We start from the raw sequence: 19,977 nt of genomic DNA on the forward strand, positions 1-19,977 counted from the left end.
AATCTACCTAAGACAGATAGCTCTTAATTCGATAGCTCTAAAAAGCACATTTATCTATACATTGATAATCTACTTGCAAACAATATAATAATCAGTTGCCAGGCCTAAAAAGCCCTTTTAATGTCTAGAATTCAGTCACTGACTTGTACTTTCGAAGCCTGTCTCTGACCTGATAGCTCTTTCCAAAAGAACAATCATAATGAGTATTTTTAGCTTTCTTTAAAGTCTGTGAGACTAAATTAATTAGAAATTGGTCTAGATTAGAGAATTGAAAATATTTAAACACTTAAGAATTGGGGAGCTTCACATGCTACAGACAGAATTTAATAACCAAAATGTGAACTATTAAAGACAGTCATCAATGCACTTTTTGTGTCTGTGCTTATTACTACATTTCAACATCACTGACTTAGAAAGCTTAATGTTAATATTATAAAATATTTCAGGTAGGGCTTCCCTGGTGGCGCAGTGGTTGAGAGTACGCCTGCCAATGCAGGGGACATGGGTTCGTGCCCCGGTCCGGGAAGATCCCACATGCCACGGAGTGGCTGGGCCCGTGAGCCATGGCCTCTGAGCCTGCGTGTCCGGAGCCTGTGCTTCGCAACGGGAGAGGCCACAACAGTGAGAGGCCCGCTTACCGCAAAAAAAAAAAAAAAAAATTTAGGTAGAATTTACAGACCATCCTCAAAGCATTTTTAAACTTTGTCACCTTTGAAAACCCCAAACTTCCATGCCCTTTAATTATATTTGCAATTTCAAAATAAATTAAATAGTATGACTTACACCCAATCAAAAAAACTATAGTATTTATTAATCTTCTTCTATTTCCACTTCACTCCAGAAATCTACCTGTTTCCCCTTCTTCAGTGAATAATCACTGGTTCTAATAAGCTGGGTAAAGATCTTATTGACCGAGTCTCTCATGTAGGCAGCCATTTTAAAGAACTCATTAGGTATGTTTTCTTACTTAATTGGGGAACTCTCCAGAATGGCCTACATTGGCTCCTTTTTTTCACTTAGAGTCTATAATTTAATGTTCCTCAGATATATCGCTCTGTCCCTGAGTTCCTGAGTTTGCTTTCATACACAATTTTTAGACCAAAAATGAAAAGGCTTGTTTTTATGCCTGTACAAAATGAGGGACCCTCTGGACATCTCTTTCAGAGTGCCCACGAACTTTAATGATTTGCAGCCTTTTTGGTATTTCATTTCATTTATCCTCTGTATTTGAAAGGATGAATAGTAAGATAGCAACTGAGATATTTCAGAGATGTTTTATTTGTTAAGCAAGACCATTAGAAATTCAGTGTGAGATTTCTCAATATTTTAAGCCTGATCACTCCTATTCCAAAATTTAAATGTAATTTATTCTCAAGTAGTGCATACTCCTTTTCCAAACCTGTATATTCCCCAGATTCATCTCTTGCTTTCTGCACTCTATGTGTGTTTCATGCATTATGGAAGTTTATAAATGAAATTCAAGTCAGCATACAAAACAATATTACATGAATGTTCTAACACAAAGAAAAGCAGATGGTCAAGAATACTGTACACATGCTTTGTAAGCCAACTCCCACAGATTGCTTATCTTCAGATTTTTTTTCCCAAGTAGAATCAATCATCAGACAAGTGATTTAAGATGCTTTATTATGGAAATATTGCTCTTGAAGAACAACAACAACAAAAAGCCATTTCTATTACATTTTCATTTTAAAGAGAGTTATGTTTCACCCTCTTGATAAGTTTATTGTTATGAAGTCTGAGCTAATTATCTCCATCAACGTATATTCTTCTTCAAAGAGTCTGGAAAGAAAGTTTTGTGACTCTCATTCCTGAATTTCTATTATATCAGTATGGCTAAAAGAAAACAAATCATATGAAATAAATGTTTGTCTTAGGCAGTGCCTCTAAATTTTGTGAATTTCATGATTGCTATATTCAGTCGACTTTTATAGTTCATATTCTAGATGGAAACCTAATGCTCATTGCTCCCTGCCTCTTAAAATTTATCAGGTGTAAAAGAAGTAACTATTGGGTTTTTTGTTTGTGTGTTCATTTGTTTTATTTTGTTTTGCTAGATGATTTTTAAGCCCTAGTTGCATATCGCAGGCAATAGTTCAACAAGTTCTTTAAACAAAGAAAGAACTAAACTAAACTGAACTCAGATTCACTAGTTGAGTGTGACATAGGTGTGTGCATAGGTAATGTGACTGATCTTACCTAATGAAATTGCATCAACATAATATATTAAAATTTATTTATATGTAAATTAATAGTTCACAGTGAACTCTTATTTGTATCATATTCAATTCCTCCAGTATTCCCAGAAGGTAAGATGTTTTAGCCCAAATTTAGAATAGGGAACAGAAACAGAAATGACAAGGAACAACCAAGTCTCACAAAGGAAATTCTAATTTGAGCAGAGCTCACTCTGATAGCTGACTCCATTCTGAGTCCTAGGATTTTCCATTGTACCAAAGCTGCTCAGTTGTACAACATAATAAGGCCAGTTTCATACTTGCTTCTGCATTTTTTTTCCATTTCTTGTTTTGATAAATGCTATAATATTGAAGAAATGGTTCATACAACTGATGTATATAATAGATGACAGATAGATGATAGATAAATAGATGATAGATAACCTAATCTTAAATAACTTGTTGTTTAGGTCCTGTGGGGTTATAATTCTCTATCCTTTAATTTTTGAGAGTTGTGAATAATTTATAACATTAAAGGAAAGTAACATGTTTGACTTAGGAGTTTATTTCCTTACCAATGTGAGGTATAAAGGTTTGGTATTACCTTTTCTTTAATATAACAGCTTTACTGCTATGTAATTCACATACCATATAATGCACTCTCTAAAGTATACAGTTAAATCAGTATTTTGACAGAGCTGGGCAACTATTATCACAATCAACATTGGGACATTTTCTTCACCCGAAAAGAAACCCCAGCATTAGCAGTCAATCCTTATTCCCCCCCAAACCCTCAACTCCAGTTCTTGGCAACCACTCGTCTACTTCCTGTCCCTATGGATTAGTCTATTCCAGATATTTCCTATAAATGGAATCATGTAATATTTGCTCTTCTGTAACTGGCTCCTTTCACTTACCATAATGTATTCAAGTTCATCCTTGTGGCATGTATTAGTATTTCATTTTAATTGTCATGTAATGTTCCATTGTATAGATATATCCACATTTTACTTATCCATTAATCAGTTGATGAAAATGTGGGTTGTTTTCACTTTTTGTCTATAATGAATAATGCTGCTATAAATATCTGTGCACAAGTTTTTGTATGATCGTATGTTTTCAGTACTCTTGATAATTATGAAGGAGCAACAGAGCCAGACACTGGCCAAAAGTGGTAATGACAGATTTTAATCAGAAACTATTGCAGCAAGGGAAAAGAGACTTCAGTGTAAAACTGAGTTCAATTCTGAATACAGCAAAAAACAAGTAGAGATCTACGGCCAACGAGCAGAGTAAGGGATGGAAAATTCTAAGTGAAGACATGGGGGTGGGGGAGGTGATTCTTACTGAACAGGCTTAACGAGATTCTGCTAAAGATAGGCCAAGAACTTGGACATCAAAGTTGGGGTATGAGAAATTTGATCAGGTATCAATGGTGGTCAAATATGAAGGGTAGAGGGATTCTCATTAAACTAACTTGGCAGGATTTTTGCTGAAACTGGACTCAGAAAGGATGGACACAGAAGGCCAAAAAGTAGAGGCCTAGTTGAGAGAAGGGCTCTGAGGAATCTAACTAAAGTTTGGTTGAGGAGAGAAACATTTACCTAGGAGTGCAGTTGCTGGGTCATAGGATAACTCTATGTTTAACCTTTTGAGGAACTTGCAGACTGTTTTCCAAAGGGGCTACCCCATTTTACTCTCAGACACAGGCACCAGCAATGTACGAGGGTTCCAGTTGTTCACATTTTCACCAACAATTATCATCATTTGTCTTTTTTATTATAACCATTCTAGTTGCTGCAAAAATTATCTCACATTTCCATAATGGATAGTGATGTTTGATGTTTACTGTCTTTTCAGGTGCACGTTGGCCATTTGTATGTCTTCTTTGGAAAAATGTCTATCCCTTTGCCCATTTTTTAAACCGAGTTTTTGTCTTTATGATTGAGTCGTAGAAGTTATTTATGTATTTTAGATGCAAGTCTCTCATCAGATACATGACTTGCAAATATTTTCTCCCATTCTGTGGGCTTTTTTTTTTTTTTTAACTTTCATGGCTTCATTTGAAGCACAAAAAATTTTAATTTTGATTAAAAATTAAATTTTGAAGTCCAATTTATTTTTTCTTTTGTCGCTTGAGCTTTGCTTGAGCTTTCTGTATCATACCTAACAAGGCCTTGCCTAAGGTCATGGCATTTTACTCCTGTATTTCTTCTAAGAGTTTTAGATATTTAGGTCTATGATCCATTTTGAGTTGTTTTTTTCTGTTTTTGTATGTAGTATGATGGAGGGGTCCAACTTCACTTTTTCAACATTGCATTTTAGCTGAATATTATGACAAACATCATAATAGGGGCAAGTCTTAGGCAAAATACAATTTTGTTACATAATAGCCTGATTTTGTAGTACTATTTTCACTTCCATACTTTTCCATTGCAAAGAATAGTATTTACATAATGTAATTGTCTTTACAGCTGGGTTTCTGATTGTTTTATTTCCTCAGAAGAACATTATTTTTTAAAATATCTACTAATGGTCTTCCATTTAGCAACTATTTAATAAATGTGATTTATAAATTGATTCTGCCTACAAATACGTTGAAGGAATCAGCATTAAGTGAGACTGAAAAAAAGAAAAGGGAGGGAAATTCGCATTGATTCTATTAGATTGGATTTTCATCAACTGCACATTGACGACTGGAGGGAAAAAAAGCCCAAATATTTATTAAGATTTGACATAATGAAAAATATTATTTACCACCCATTGGCCTTCAAAGTTTTAAAGATAAAAATTTTAAATTATCCCCTAATTAACCTTGTGGAACAGAATTACAGCAATAATATATCTAGTGACAGGTAGCTTTAATATATGATACAGATCCCAATGCCTGCATCCGTGGCATTGTCTCGGCAATATTCCTTAATGGGGCTTTTCTCTCAGCTGGAAGCCCCTTTCTCGACTTATATGCTCATAGAAAGCCCTTACTGAGTGATAAATTCATGGCAAGGACAAGACAGTTTTCTAAATGGGCAGTCTCTTCAGCATCACACACTTTTTAACAAGAATAAAAATAGGGAATAATCTATATTTGACTAACCTCCCCAAATGTTGTTTTGATAATTGCTGAGAAAGCTTAAAATAACTACTTTGAACTTGTTTATGATTGTCTTGATTCTGTTTCTTCATGGGCTTTGAGGAGAACTCTGATCTTTGGCTGATGTTTAGTTTGTACACTTTGCTAGCAAGCATTTTTCATTATTGAGTGGATTATAGATCACATTATTAGTGAATGGATTATAGATCGCATTTGCTGGTCCTTACTCCTCTTGAAATAGATTTTAGCACAACTCCTATCTGGAAGGTTAATGTAACCTGACTTATTGATGTAAACTGGGCATATCCATTTGTAAATAGTCCAGATGAAGCTAAAATAAGATCATCAGGCCATTAGAAGGGTCGTTTACATTTTGTTATTATAGTAAAATGGACTTCTATTGAGAAACTGCCCTTATGTTGGCTGGGGAGTGTGGAAGTATAATCTCTAAGTGCCTCCTTAGAATAAATGTTTATGTAAAGGGAAAAGTTACATAGATAAAATACTGCTAATATTTTCATCTGCCAATATCTAAGCCATTCTTGATAAGCATTAGGATTACCTACTCTACTTGCTCTTAATTCCTCTTTCTTTTCTTGTAAGACTCCATGTCTTATGATAAATGATTTCACTGCTTCCTTTTAATTTTAATAGGAAAAATGTAAGGTTTCCATAATTTTTTATTTTCAAAAAGTAACCCAATCTCATAAAAAGGATCGTTCACAAAGCTCTTTAGCATTAACCTCATTTAATTCCTTCGTCATGCTTCAAAAGACCCATCCCCCTTCTATGTTGCCAATATCTGGACATCGCCACTTCCTCATTCTGGCAGTTTAGATTATACATTTCAGTTGTCTTTCAGAATTCAATTGGGTTAAAAGAGAAACTCATTAAAGCCTATGGCATTGTGTCTGTTTTTTTGCCATAGCTTTCATGTGCCAGTTCAAGTTTTTAAGCATTATCTTCAAGAAGTCCCCAAAGGGGCTTCCCTGGTGGCTCAGTGGTTGAGAGTCCGCCTGCTGATGCAGGGGACACCAGTTCGTGCCCCGGTCCGGGAAGATCCCACATGCCGCGGAGCGGCTGGGCCCGTGAGCCATGGCCGCTGAGCCTGCGCGTCCGGAGCCTGTGCTCCGCAACGGGAGAGGCCACAACAGTGAAAGACCCGCGTACCGCAAAAAAAAAAGAAAAAAGAAAAAAAAAGAAGGGTGAATTCAGAGTTAAGGTCAAAGCCTGATTCCCATAGTAGACATCAAGTAACATAAATAGGTACCAAATAGAATGTAGAGATTTTTAGGCCTAAAGTAGTATCTCTGTTCCTTTTCCCATGCCGTGAGTCCTCTATGCCTCTGATAAATTAGGCTTATGAAGGTGGATAAAACATTTTCTGTATGTAGACTACGAAGGGCTTCAGCAGAAAGAATTTTCTGTCTTCTTTTTGTCACCTACTTCATACAGAGCTCTGCATATAAAGGACACACAGAAAAAAATATTGATAGATTTGACCTTTTGAGGTTACAAATTCCTGCTTTCATTTTAATGACACTTCAAAATACTTTAAGAAGCCTTATTCAAATCTGCATGGAAATCCCTACCCTTTGATTCAATATCATTGCCTTTGGCATTTGCAATGTGGTTAAGTTACATGTTGAAACTACAAAATCATCTTCTGACTTCAAACACTTTTGAGAGTCTTCATGGGAAAAGTGGGTCCTTTATACTGGTCAGCTCTTATTTACCTTTGAAAAAAACAAAGAAAACCGAGAAAGCTCTGTGCATAAAACACATCATTATTGACACTAGACTGTTAATCACCGAACACCATACAGATGTTTATTTTTTCCCCATGTGAACTCTGTGTTGCAAATAGTCCTGAGGACTTGCTATTCCTAGCTGAATGCTCTGTAGAAGCTAAGGAATCCAATTCTTTTTTAGTTAAAACTGAAATCATCATAACCAGATAGATGCGGGCTTAAATCCTGGTCCCATCATCTACAAATTCCATGACCTTAATCTGTTTATTTAGCCTCCCCAGGCCTTGGTGTCCTCATCTGTGAAATAACATCTATTCAGAGGTTTGTGGTGAGGATTAAATGAAAAAAACTACATGCGTAGAGTTTTTAACACTACCATTTAATAAATTACTTATGTTTTTACTCCTGGGTTTACTCCTAGCTTGCCAAATCACATTAAATATGCTATTCTGTCCTTTTGTTTCCTCACACAAGAATTGGATGTAAGATCTATCACTTTTTGCTTCTCTGGAGTAATAGAATAACTCATGGTGGACTGAATTATTCTCAGTGAATACAGTGCTGGAAGTTCTTTTTTTTTTAAAGAAATTATCACCAACCCTAGTTTTGTGACAAGATAAGCCATCTCATAATCTTAAAAGGTGTCATGAATGTTACCACGACAGTTTTTTTTTTAAAGTAAGTTTTATGCAATTTTAAAATTTTTTTAAATTTTAAAATTTAAAAATTTTTTAAATGAATCCATGTTTTGTAGTATACCACAGACTGGGAATACAATGAAAGGACGATTTGAACAGTTGAAAATAAAACAGCAGAGATATTCCATTCCATTCCAGGGATGATTGCTTTTAAGTTTTACATTTTATAACCTGTACACACATTCTCTTCCTAACAGTGAACGAACATATTGACAAATGTGGAAGACAAAATCCCAGAATATAATACTCATATATAATATTCAGATATTATAAAAGAATTAGTTTTGGGGGGTGGAGTGTAGAATTGGGAAGATGCAAACATCTTCTGCAAAGATGTATTACAGAAAGCTAATTCTTTTATAATATCTCAAATTTCTGTAGCTATTTTACAACCAGAAGCCATGTTATTTACCTTTAACAGACTCTTCCTCTGGAGCCAAGCACAAAGCTCAGTTGTGGGAAGATAAATATGGGAGGAGAAATAGAGAAGACTCCTTCGGAAGTAAGAATGCACAGGCACAAAATGCTGTGTGCTCCATCTCCCATCCCAGAGAAAAGAATTTCTGGACTCATGAATGGAAACTTTTCATATAGTATAAATACTAAATGAAAACTCTTGGCACAGTGGGATTTCATACTCTGTATTCAAATTCTTCTAGACATTTTCATGGTTGATTTTAAGAAGAATAATAATGTTTTAAGAGGAAAAACTATTATATTACTTCTAAACGTTTTGGCTTCTCTGTTTAAACATAAATACAAATTAATATTCCTTGTTTGCCAATGTGTTGAGTGTGAGCTGTCATCAGTATATTAATTACTACTTTTGAATATAACATTTTTTGCTTTTATTTCTAAAACATGGGTTTCTTGAAATAATCATTTATTTTGGCTCATAAGGTGATTATTTAATTTATTATGAGATAAAATTGAACATATTGCAGGCTTTAAAATTAAAAAGCAACTATTAAGTATGTTAAGCAAAATTTTAGAAATGGAGACCTGTTTGAAATAAAAAGGTGTTTATTTGGGGTTTGTTAGGATTGTGGCCCAGGAGACATACATTCAAGAAGCACTTGAATTGTGTTCCACAGGGCTATACAATAGGGTAGGCTTATAAAGGCAAAAAACACAAGGTTGCAGTTAGTTACATGAGTTGTTTATCAGTAATTATAATTGGAGCTGGGAAGAAGTAAGGGTGTTTGTTAAGTAAAGAGATTGGTTGGAATCCGAAATGGTTGCATAGTTACAGGGAGAGACCTTGAGACCGTAAGGCTGCAGCTGGCAGGTGTTGTTCTGAATATGGCTGATGGTGTGCTTGGGCCTGGTACAGTTCAAAGACAGTTCAGGTTTTCAGTGGTACAGAGATGTGTCTGAGACCAGATTCTCAATAGCCTCCCAACTCCATTTTGTATGCCTGCCTGTGATTACCCATTATAATATCAATTTGTCACCAAGTACCTTTGCTTTGCAATATATTAAAAACTAAAAGAAGGTAAAGGGAACAGAATGGGGAGGAGGAAATGGAGCAGTAGCAAGAGAGTTTCACACAGCTTCAGGGAGCGTGCAGTTTCATGGAGAGATTTGAAACAGCAGTAGAATCTTATAGATAGAGGAAGCCCCAAAGCCATACAGTCAGATGGTTCTGTTTCTCACCTAAGGAAAGAGACCACTGAGGTGAAATGACATGACCACAATTGTCCAACCAGTATGTAGTTATAGACGGTGCCAGGAGAGAAGTAGGATGTGTGAGTGGGATTGAAGAATGGGTTGTGTGGGGTATGTTGAAGTTCAACTACTGTTACTGTGTGTCAAGCTTTATGCTATGGTCTTACATACTTACAATCTCTTTTACTTTATCATAACAATCTTGTATGTTAAATATTATTAACCAAGTTCCAAGGAAGTGAAGTAGTTTTCCCAATGACTCATGAGCATTATATTACAGATTCACACCCACATCTTGTGACCATATATATGGCCTTCTATAGCTCACCGATTTGGTGAGTAAAGGTATTCCAAGTTGAGTTTGTTTGAAATAAGAAATGGGACTGATATGCTGGAGGAAGAGTAGATAAGACACCTTGTTGGGAAGCAGAGAGACCTAGGGAGAGTATTGCATCTATAAAAAGAAATGTTCAAAAACTTATATAGCAAATCCAGGGTGAGTTTGCTTCATACAAGACAGACTATTAGAGTATTAAAGCAGAAAGGAAGGGAGGGAGAGAGGGAATTAATAATATCTGAAGTAAAACTGAGCCTAGCTGATGAAAAATATTCTATGTATGTCTATGAATGATTGTAATATATATTAAGATCCAAAACAGCTAGGAAAACAAAAGGATGCAGCACATTGTGGCAGTAATTATCTCTATGTGGTTGGATTTTGGGTAATAGTTTTCTTCCTCATTCATTTCCTTTTGCTTCAAATCTTCTACAGGGAGCCTGCATGGATTTTATAATTTTAAAACATCGATTTCTATAAAAAGAAATACATACAATGGAAACTAGATTATTTGCTAAATTGAAAACATTGCTAAATTTTAAACTGTAACAGATATGAACTTGAAATAAAAATTAAAACAGCTTGTACTGAATTAGAGTATGAATAGTTCATTATTTTATCAGTGCATTGTTTTCCATCTTTTTTTCCTAATTAGGGTTAAAAATTTAATAGTCTATTTTTGATGAACTCTTCACAAGAAATTTATAGTATTTAAATGTCAGCTTGTATACAACTGGACACTCTCAGAAACATTAAAATTGTACTATGTTCCTAGGGAAATACTGAGTCTTGATAGTTTAAGTTGGCCTAAACTATTTCAAGCATGACATTAAAGTTATATATAAGCACATAGCAGACTCTTACTGATGGCATTTGGATTACCTCCTTATGGTTTTTGGGGGGGGTGGTTTCTGTATTTTTTTAAAATTTTTTTAACACCTTTATTGGAGTATAATTGCTTTACAATGGTGTGTTAGTTTCTGCTTTATAACAAAGTGAATCAGTTATACATATACATATATCCCCATATCTCCCCCTCCCTCCCACCGTCCCTATCCCACCCATCTAGGTGGTCACAAAGCACCGAGCTGATCTGCCTGTGCTATGCAGCTGCTTCCCACTAGATATCTATTTTACGTTTGGTAGTGTATATATGTCCTTGCCACTCTCTCACTTTGTCAGAGCTTACCCTTCCCCCTCCCCACATCCTCAGGTCCATTCTTTAGTAGGTCTTTGTCTTTATTCCCGTCTTGCCCCTAGGTTCTTCATGAACTTTTTTTTTTCCCTTAGATTCCATATATATGTGTTAGCATACAGTATTTGTTTTTCTCTTTCTGACTTACTTCACTCTGTATGACAGAATCTAGGTCCATCCACCTCACTACAAATAACTCAATTTTATTTCTCTTTATGGCTGAGTAATATTCCATTGTATATATGTGCCATATCTTCCTTATTGATTCATCTGTCGATGGACACTTAGGCTGCTTCCATGTCCTGGCTATTGTAAATAGAGCTGCAATGAACATTTTGGTGCATGACTCTTTTTGAATTATGGTTTTCTCAGGGTATATGCCCAGTAGTGGGAATGCTGGGTCGTATGGTAGTTCTATGTGTAGTTTTTAAGGAACCTCCATACTGTTCTCCATAGTGGCTATATCAATTTACATTCCCACCAACAGTGCAAGAGAGTTCCCTTTTCTCCACACCCTCTCCAGCATTTATTGTTTGTAGATTTTTTGATGATGGCCATTCTGACTGGTGTGAGATGATATCTCATTGTAGTTTTGATTTGCATTTCTCTAATGATTAATGATGTTGAGCATCCTTTCATGTGTTTGTTGGCAACCTGTATATCTTCTTTGGAGAAATGTCTATTTAGGTCTTCTGCCCATTTTTGGATTGGGTTGTTTTTTTTTTGTTGTTGTTATTGAGCGTCATGAGCTGCTTATAAATTTTGGAGATTAATCCTTTGTCAGTTGCTTCATTTGCAAATATTTTCTCCCATTCTGAGGGTTGTCTTTTGGTCTTGTTTATGGTTTCCTTTGCTGTGCAAAAGCTTTTAAGTTTCATTAGGTCCCATTTGTTTATTTTTGTTTTTATTTCCATTTCACTAGGAGGTGGGTCAAAAATGATCTTGCTGTGATTTATGTCATTGAGTGTTCTGCTTATGATTTCCTCTAAGAGTTTGATAGTGTATGACCTTACATTTAGGTCTTTAATCCATTTTGAGCTTATTTTTGTGTATGGTGTTAGGGAGTGTTCTAATTTCATACTTTTACATGTAGCTGTCCAGTTTTCCCAGCACCACTTATTGAAGAGGCTGTCTTTCCCCTACTCTATATTCTTGCCTCCTTTATCAAAGATAAGGTGACCATATGTGAGTGGGTTTATCTCTGGGCTTTCTATCCTGTTCTATTCATCTATATTTCTGTTTTTGTGCCAGTACCATACTGTCTTGATTACTCTAGCTTTGTAGTATAGTCTGAAGTCAGGGAGCCTGATTCCTCCAGCTCCATTTTTCGTTCTCAGCATTGCTTTGGCTATTCAGGGTCTTTTGTGTTTCCATACAAATTGTGAAATTTTTTGTTCTAGTTCTGTGAAAAATGCCAGGGGTAGTTTGATAGGGATTGCACTGAATCTGTAGATTGCTTTGGGTAGTAGAGTCATCACAGTGTTGATTCTTCCAATCCAAGAATGTGGTATATTTCTCTTTCTATTTGTATCATCTTTAATTTTTTTCATCAGTGTCTTATAATTTTCTGCATAAAGGTCTTTTGTCTCCTTAGGTAAGTTTATTCCTAGATATTTTATTCTTTTTGTTGCAGTGGTAAATGGGAGTGTTTCCTTAATCTCACTTTCAGATTTTTCATCATTAGCCTATAGGAATGCTAGAGATTTCTGTGCATTAATTTTGTTTCCTGCTACTTTACCAAATTCATTGATTAGCTCTAGTAGTTTTCTGGTAACATCTTTAGGATTCTCTATGTATAGTATCATGTCATCCGCAAACAGTGACAGCTTTACTTCTTCTTTTCCGATTTGGATTTCTTTTTCTTCTCTGATTGATGTGGCTAAAACTTCCAAAACTTTGTTGAATAATAGTTGTGACAGCGGGCAACCTTGTCTTGTTCTTGATCTTAGTGGAAATGGTTTTAGTTTTTTACCATTGAGGACAGCGTTGGCTGTGGGTTTGTCATATATGGCCTTTATTATGTTGAGGAAAGTTCCCTCTATGCCTACTTTCTGGAGCGTTTTTATCATAAATGGGTGTTGAATTTTATCAAAAGCTTTTTCTGCATCTATTGAGATGATCATATGGTTTTTCTCCTTCAATTTGTTAATATAGTGTATCACATTAATTGATTTGCATATATTGAAGAATACTTGCATTCCTGGAATAAACCCCACTTGATCATGGTGTATGATCTTTTTAATGTGCTGTTGGATTCTGTTTGCTAGTATTTTGTTGAGGATTTTTGCATCTATGTTCATCAGCGATATTGGCCTGTAGTTTTCTTTCTTTGTGACATCTTTGTTGGGTTTTGGTATCAGGGTGATCGTGGCCTCATAGAATGAGTTTGGGAGTGTTGCTCCCTCTGCTATATTTTGGAAGAGTTTGAGAAGGATAGGTGTTAGCTCTTCTCGAAATATTTGATAGAATTCTCCTGTGAATCCATCTGGTCCTGGGCTTTTGTTTGTTGGAAGATTTTTAATCACAGTTTCAATTTCAGTGCTTGTGATTGGACTGCTCATATTTTCTATTTCTTCCTCGTTCAATCTGGGAAGGTTGTGCATTTCTAAGAATTTGTCCATTTCTTCCAGGTTTTCCATTTTATGGGCATAGAGTTACCTGTAGTAATCTCTCATGATCCTTTGTATTTCTGCAGTGTCAGTTGTTACTCCTCCTTCTTCATTTCTAATTCTGTTGATTTGAGTCTTCTCCCTTTTTTTCTTGATGAGTCTGGCTAATGGTTTATCAATTTTGTTTATCTTCACAAAGAACCAGCTTTTAGTTTTATGGATCTTTGTTATTGTTCCCTTTATTTCTTTTTCATTTATTTCTGATCTGATCTTTATGATTTCTTTCCTTCTGCTAACTTTGGGGGTTTTCTGTTCTTCTTTCTCTAATTGCTTTAGGTGTAAGGTTAGGTTGTTTATTTGAGATATTTCCTGTTTCTTAAGATAGGATTGTATTGCTATAAACTTCCCTCTTAGAACTGCTTTTGCTGCGTCCCAAAGGTTTTGGGTCGTCGTGTTTTCATTGTCATTTGTTTCTAGGTATTTTTTAATTTCCTCTTTGATTTCTTCAGTGATCTCTTGGTTATTAAGTAGTGTATTTTTTAGCCTCCATGTGTTTGTATTTTTTACAGATTTTCTCCTGTAATTGATATCTAGTCTCATAGCATTGTTGTCAGAAAAGATACTTGATACGATTTTAATGTTCTTAAATTTACCAAGGCTTGTTTTGTGACCCAAGATATGATCTATCCTGGAGAATGTTCCATGAACACTTGAGAAGAATGTGTATTCTGTTGTTTTTGGATGGAATGTCCTATAAATATCAATTAAGTCCACCTTGTTTAATGTATCTTTTTTTTTTTTTTTTTGCGGTACGTGGGCCTCTCACTGCCATGGCCTCCCCCATCGCGGAGCACAGGCCCTGGATGCGCAGGCCCAGCGGCCATGGCCCACAGGCCGAGCTGCTCCGTGGCACGTGGGATCCTCCCAGACCGGGGCATGAACCCGCGCCCCCCGCATCGGCAGGCGGACCCCCAACCACTGCGCCACCAGGGAAGCCCTTGTTTAATGTATCATTTAAAGCTTGTGTTTCCTTATGTATTTTCATATTGGATGATCTGTCCATTGGTGAAAGTGGGGTGTTCAAGTCCCCTACTATGATTGTGTTACTGCCAATTTCCCCTTTTATGGATGTTAGTATCTGCCTTATGTATTGATGTGCTTCTATGTTGGGTGCATAAATATTTACAATTGTTATATTTTCTTCTTGGATCAATCCCTTGATCATTATGTAGTGTCCTTCTTTGTCTCTTGTAATAGTCTTTATTTTAAAGTCTATTTTGTCTGATATGAGAATTGCTACTCCAGCTTTCTTTTGATTTCCGTTTGCATGGAATATCTTTTTCCATCCCCTCACTTTCAGTCTGTATGTTTCCCTAGGTCTGAAGTGGGTCTCTTGTAGACGGCATATATACGGGTCTTGTTTTTGTATCCATTCAGCCAGTCTATGTCTTTTGGTTTGAGCATTTAATCCATTTACATTTAAGGTAATTATTGATATGTATGTTCCTATTACCATTTTCTTAATTGTTTTGGGTTTGTTTTTGTAGGTCTTTTCCTTCTTTTGTGTTTCTTGCCTAGAAAAGTTCCTTTAGCATTTGTTGTAAAGCTGAGTGGTGGTGCTGAATTTTGTTTTTCTTTGGCATAGGGTGTCCAGCACTGTAGCTTGTTGGTCGTTGAGTGAAGCTGGGTCTTGGCATTGAGATGGAGATATCTGGGAGATTTTCGCCATTGATATTATGTGGAGCTGGGAGGTCTCTTGTGGACCAGCGTCCTGAAGTTGGCTCTCCCACCTCAGAGGCACAGCCCTGATGCCTAGCTGGAGCACCAAAAGCCTTTCATCCACATGGCTCTGATTAAAAGGGAGAAAAAATACAAAGAAAGAAAGAAAGAAAGAACATAAAATAAAATAAAATAAAGTGAAATAAAGTCATTAAACTAAAAAATAATTATTAATAAAAAATTTTTTAAAGTTAAACAAAAAAATGACAGACAGAACCCTAGGACAAATGGTAAAAGTAAAGCTATAAAGACAAAATCACACACAGTAGCATACACATACACACTCACAAAAAGAGAAAAAGGGAAAAATATATATATATCTTTGCTCCCAAAGTCCACCTCCTCAATTTGGGATGATTTGTTGTCTATTCGGTATTCCACAGATGCAGGGTACATCAAGTTGATTGTGGATATTTAATCCTCTGCTCCCGAGGCTGCTGAGAGAAATTTCCCTTTCTCTTCTTTGTTCGCACAGCTCCTGGGGTGAACCCCGGATTTGGATTTGGCCCTGCCTCTGTGTGTAGGCCGCCTGAGGTTGTCAGTTCTTCTCTCAGACAGGACGGTGTTAAAGGAGCAGATTCGGGGCCTCTGGCTCACTCAGGCCGGGGGAATGGAGGGGTACGGATGCGGGGTGAGCCTGCAGTGGCAGAGGCTGGCATGATGTTGCACCAGCCTGAGGCGCGCCCTGTGTTCTCCCGGGGAAGTTGTCCCTGGATCACGGGACCCTGGCTGTGGCGGGCTGCACAGTCTCCCTGGAAGGGAGGTGTGGAGAGTGACCTGTGCTCGCACACAGTCTTCTTGGTGGCAGCAGCAGCAGCCTTAGCGACTCATGCCCGTTTCTGGGGTCCGTGCTGACAGCCGCAGCTTGCACCCGTCTCTGGAGCTCCTTCAAGCTGCACTCTTAATCCCCTCTCCTCACGCACCAGGAAACAAAGAGGCAAGAAAAAGTCTCTTGCCTCTTCGGCAGTTCCAGACCTTTTCCCGGACTCCCTCCCGGCTATCTGTGACGCACTAGCCGCTTCAGGCTGTGTTCATGACGCCAACCCCAGTCCTCTCCCTGCGATCAGACCTCTGAAGCCGGAGCCTCAGCTCCCAGCCCTGCCCGCCCCGGCAGGTGAGCCGACAAGCCTCTCGGGCTGGTCAGTGCCGGTCGGCACCAATCCTCTGTGCGGGAATCTCTCCGCTTTGCCCTCCGCACCCCTGCTGCTGTGCTCTCCTCCGTGGTTCCGAATCTTCCCCCCTCGTCTCCCCACTGTCTCCGCCCACGAAGGGTCTTCCTAGTGTGTGGAAACCTTTCCTCCTTCACAGCTCCCTCCCACTGGTACGGGTCACGTCCCTATCCTTTTGTCTCTGTTTTGTCTTTTTTCTTTTGCCCTACCCAGGTACGTGGGGAGTTTCTTGCCTTTTGGGAGGTCTGAGGTCTTCTGCCAGCATTCAGTAGGTGTTCTGTAGGAGTTGTTCCACATGTAGATGTATTTCTGATGTAACTGTGGAGAGGAAGGTGATCTCTGCGTCTTACTCTTCCGCCATCTTGAAGCTCCTCTCTCCTTATTTTTTTTAATTTCACAGAAAGTTACTACTTATGACGGTAGTTCTTGACCTGCTTTAAGGTTTTATTTCAATTTATCTGTTAATTTATTTGTTAAGGCCTATTTCCCTCTGATTTCTTTTTAGAAATCAATAAGAGCCATTTGTTTTGCATTGTTTCTCCAAAAACGTCCTGACAAATCGGTAGTTTATTTTTCTTTGAAATTATTCAAACTGTTATAAGCCAAACATCACAAAGCTTATTTATAATGTGATCTTGTAATTACATATAATGTGACCTTGGGGTACCATACAAATGATATAGCATTACATTATATTCTCCTAGCTATTTTTCCCCACTTTAGAAATAAGATAATTCAGCATGACCTTCATACTACCAAACTATTTCCAATAATTGACATTCCCTGATGGAAATAATCATTTTTTTGACTGAGTATGAATTTGCTTCAGTCACTTTAAAAATGTATAAATAAATGCACTTTTTAAAACTAACCAACTGCCTCAGCTGGCATTTGTAACCACACACAAATCATGCTCACCAAACTTTCCTATAATAACCATTTCATGTTAAGAACACCTGCTTTCTCAGAGCTGAGAGAGCTTCAGGCTGTTTCAAAGTTTCTTCAAAGCCTTCAGACTGTGGTTTTACTATTCTCCTTGCATGAAATCTGTCTGTGATTTCTTCAAGATGTAAACAATATATGTGCTATGGCTTTTCATACCTTTGGGTTATGATAAAATTCTTAGATGTTCTCTAACAATTCCTTATGAATCCTCTTTACTGAGAATATGCTTTCTCAAAACACTTGTGTTAACAAAAGGCTCGTAATGCATTTCACATTGCTCACAACATTCAGCACATGGCCTTCACCCAACAGGAAAAATTAAAAATGTGAAAGGTCAAACCTGGTTCAAAGGAAGGGTGAAAAAGAAGGAAAAAAAAAACAGGAATAATAATGGTTAAGTATATTTTTCCCTTTTTTGGATGTTTGTAGTGAGGTTTGAATATTTCTTTAACCAATATTTCTTTAACCAAATGAAATAAAACGAAATTGGGCTTTTTTCATATTCAGTAGTTTACATGTATTTGATCCAGCCTGGAAAGCTTCATAAATTATTTTTTTTTAAGAAAAAGAAAATAATATTATGTAAAATCAGAGGCAAATATTTAAGCACAGCAACGGCCAGAATTGAACAATCTTCCCCTCATATTTGGATCACCAGGTATATATTTCCCTGAATAGGAGATAATAAAAACAAAAATAAAAATACCAAACAATTTATTAACTTTATTTATAACTGTACAACTTTGAATGTCAGAGAAAATCCACGCTCTTCCTTAACTTTTAGCTGATTCCACATAAGATAATGAATGTGCCAAGAAGTATCGGCACCTCCTTCCCTGCCAGAGGTAATGATTAACTTGTGAGTGTGCATGTTTTTCAGGTGAAGAAAGTTTGGCAACAGTGGTGGATCAAACATTTTGGAGTATTTTATTGCCTTTTTTTTTTTTTTTTTTTTTTTTTGTGGTACGCGGGCCTCTCACTGTTGCGGCCCCTCCCGTTGCGGAACACAGGCTCCGGACGCGCAGGCCCAGCGGCCACGGCTCACGGGCCCAGCCGCTCGGCAGCATGTGGGACCTTCCCGGACCGGGGCACAAACCCGCGTCCCCTGCATCGGCAGGCGGACTCTCAACCACTGCGCCACCAGGGAAGCCCTATTGCCTTTTTTAACGAATAGTATAAAATACTTATCAGCACTGAAATATGTTTGCTTATCTAACAAAATTTTAAATGGCATAAGTGGTGAACTATTTACAAATATTTGTTATTTGTGTTATGTTGTTCTGTGGGTTGAGGCACTATTCTTAATTAGCTTTTGTAAAATGTGACTTAGAAATTGGAGTTGAATAAGTCAGTTAGTATAATACAGGTAAAGCATTTATTTGTTTGGATTTTTAATTGAAAAATTAAAGATTTTGAAAACCTATAGGCATAGTTTCAAATCTTCTTTTTCTAGGAAAATTACTTAATCACTGCCCAATTATTGTGCCTTTTGCAGTCATATTTAACCCTTTCTGAGAAGATTCTACTCTGTAGGTTATATAAATGTTTTGTTCTAGTTCTTTTTGAATACAAGATTCCACAGTAATATTTACCCACATTCCAGGTCCCTTGGATAAGAAAGATAAAATAAATGCATTCAACCTTCTAAATGCTTAAGAAATATATTATTTCTTCAGCAGTCTTTTGAATGTCATTCATACAGTTACTTTTCAAACTTCATTTACTTTGATTATACACAGTGTACTTGCTATAGGGTATGTTGAACATTTCTCTAAATTCTTCTCTTGTGTGTATGTTTTTTTCCCCAGTTACTGGCTGACAAACAAAGTTCCCATCAAAAGACCCAGCACAGGTCTGCTCATGTATACCCTAGCCACGAGATTCTGTGATGAAATTCACCTGTATGGATTCTGGCCATTCCCTAAGGATCTGAATGGAAAAGCTGTCAAATATCATTACTATGATGACTTAAAATACAGGTACTTTTCCAATGCAAGCCCTCATAGAATGCCATTAGAATTCAAAACATTAAATGTGCTACATAATAGAGGAGCTCTGAAACTGACAACAGGAAAGTGCATAAAGCAATAAAGCACATCTGAAACATACAAACAGACTGAATATGCACTTCTTTTCTGAAGATGCTTCCTAAGATTTGAAAACAGGATCCAAAACAAGACTGGGTTTCAGCATCCACCACTTATCTGAAAGGTGATAAAGGACGTTCATGAGAAATGCACTACCAACTGATGAAATACCTGCAAAGTGCTCTGAAAATTAAGTATTTTGACTTCAAGGGTCCTAGTAAGTGCCACTTCCACTAAGAACACAGTTTGAATGTATAATCAGTAGTGTTTACAAGATCCAACAATGCACTTGTCATTAGTTAATGAAGCAAAAATGTTCATCACTGTTGGGCTGCCACTGCAATGCCAAGCACATGAGAAGAGGAATCCAGGAACACAACTCAGCCCTTGGGGAAACTGAACCGTCCTGTCAGCAGAAATCAAGATGGAAACAGTTTAAGCAGTGAA

At 37.0% G+C, this 19,977-nt stretch overlaps 1 protein-coding gene across 3 annotated transcripts in view; it reads left to right on the forward strand.

The window, feature by feature from the left end:
• The window catches only part of ST8SIA4 (ST8 alpha-N-acetyl-neuraminide alpha-2,8-sialyltransferase 4), a gene marked incomplete at both ends in the record, with an annotated part of 98,177 nt that extends 78,643 nt beyond the window's left edge, over positions 1 to 19,534 (forward strand). For all 3 annotated transcript variants that reach the window (XM_079703105.1, XM_079703107.1, XM_079703106.1), the window contains one exon: positions 19,252 to 19,534. In XM_079703105.1, coding sequence (XP_079559231.1) covers positions 19,252 to 19,534 — 283 coding nt within the window. The remainder of the gene's footprint in view (positions 1 to 19,251) is intronic.
• Positions 19,535 to 19,977: the final 443 nt, after the last annotated feature.

This window comes from Hyperoodon ampullatus (genome assembly GCF_949752795.1).
Source record: "Hyperoodon ampullatus genome assembly, chromosome: 4".
NCBI classification, from domain to species: domain Eukaryota; kingdom Metazoa; phylum Chordata; class Mammalia; order Artiodactyla; family Ziphiidae; genus Hyperoodon; species Hyperoodon ampullatus.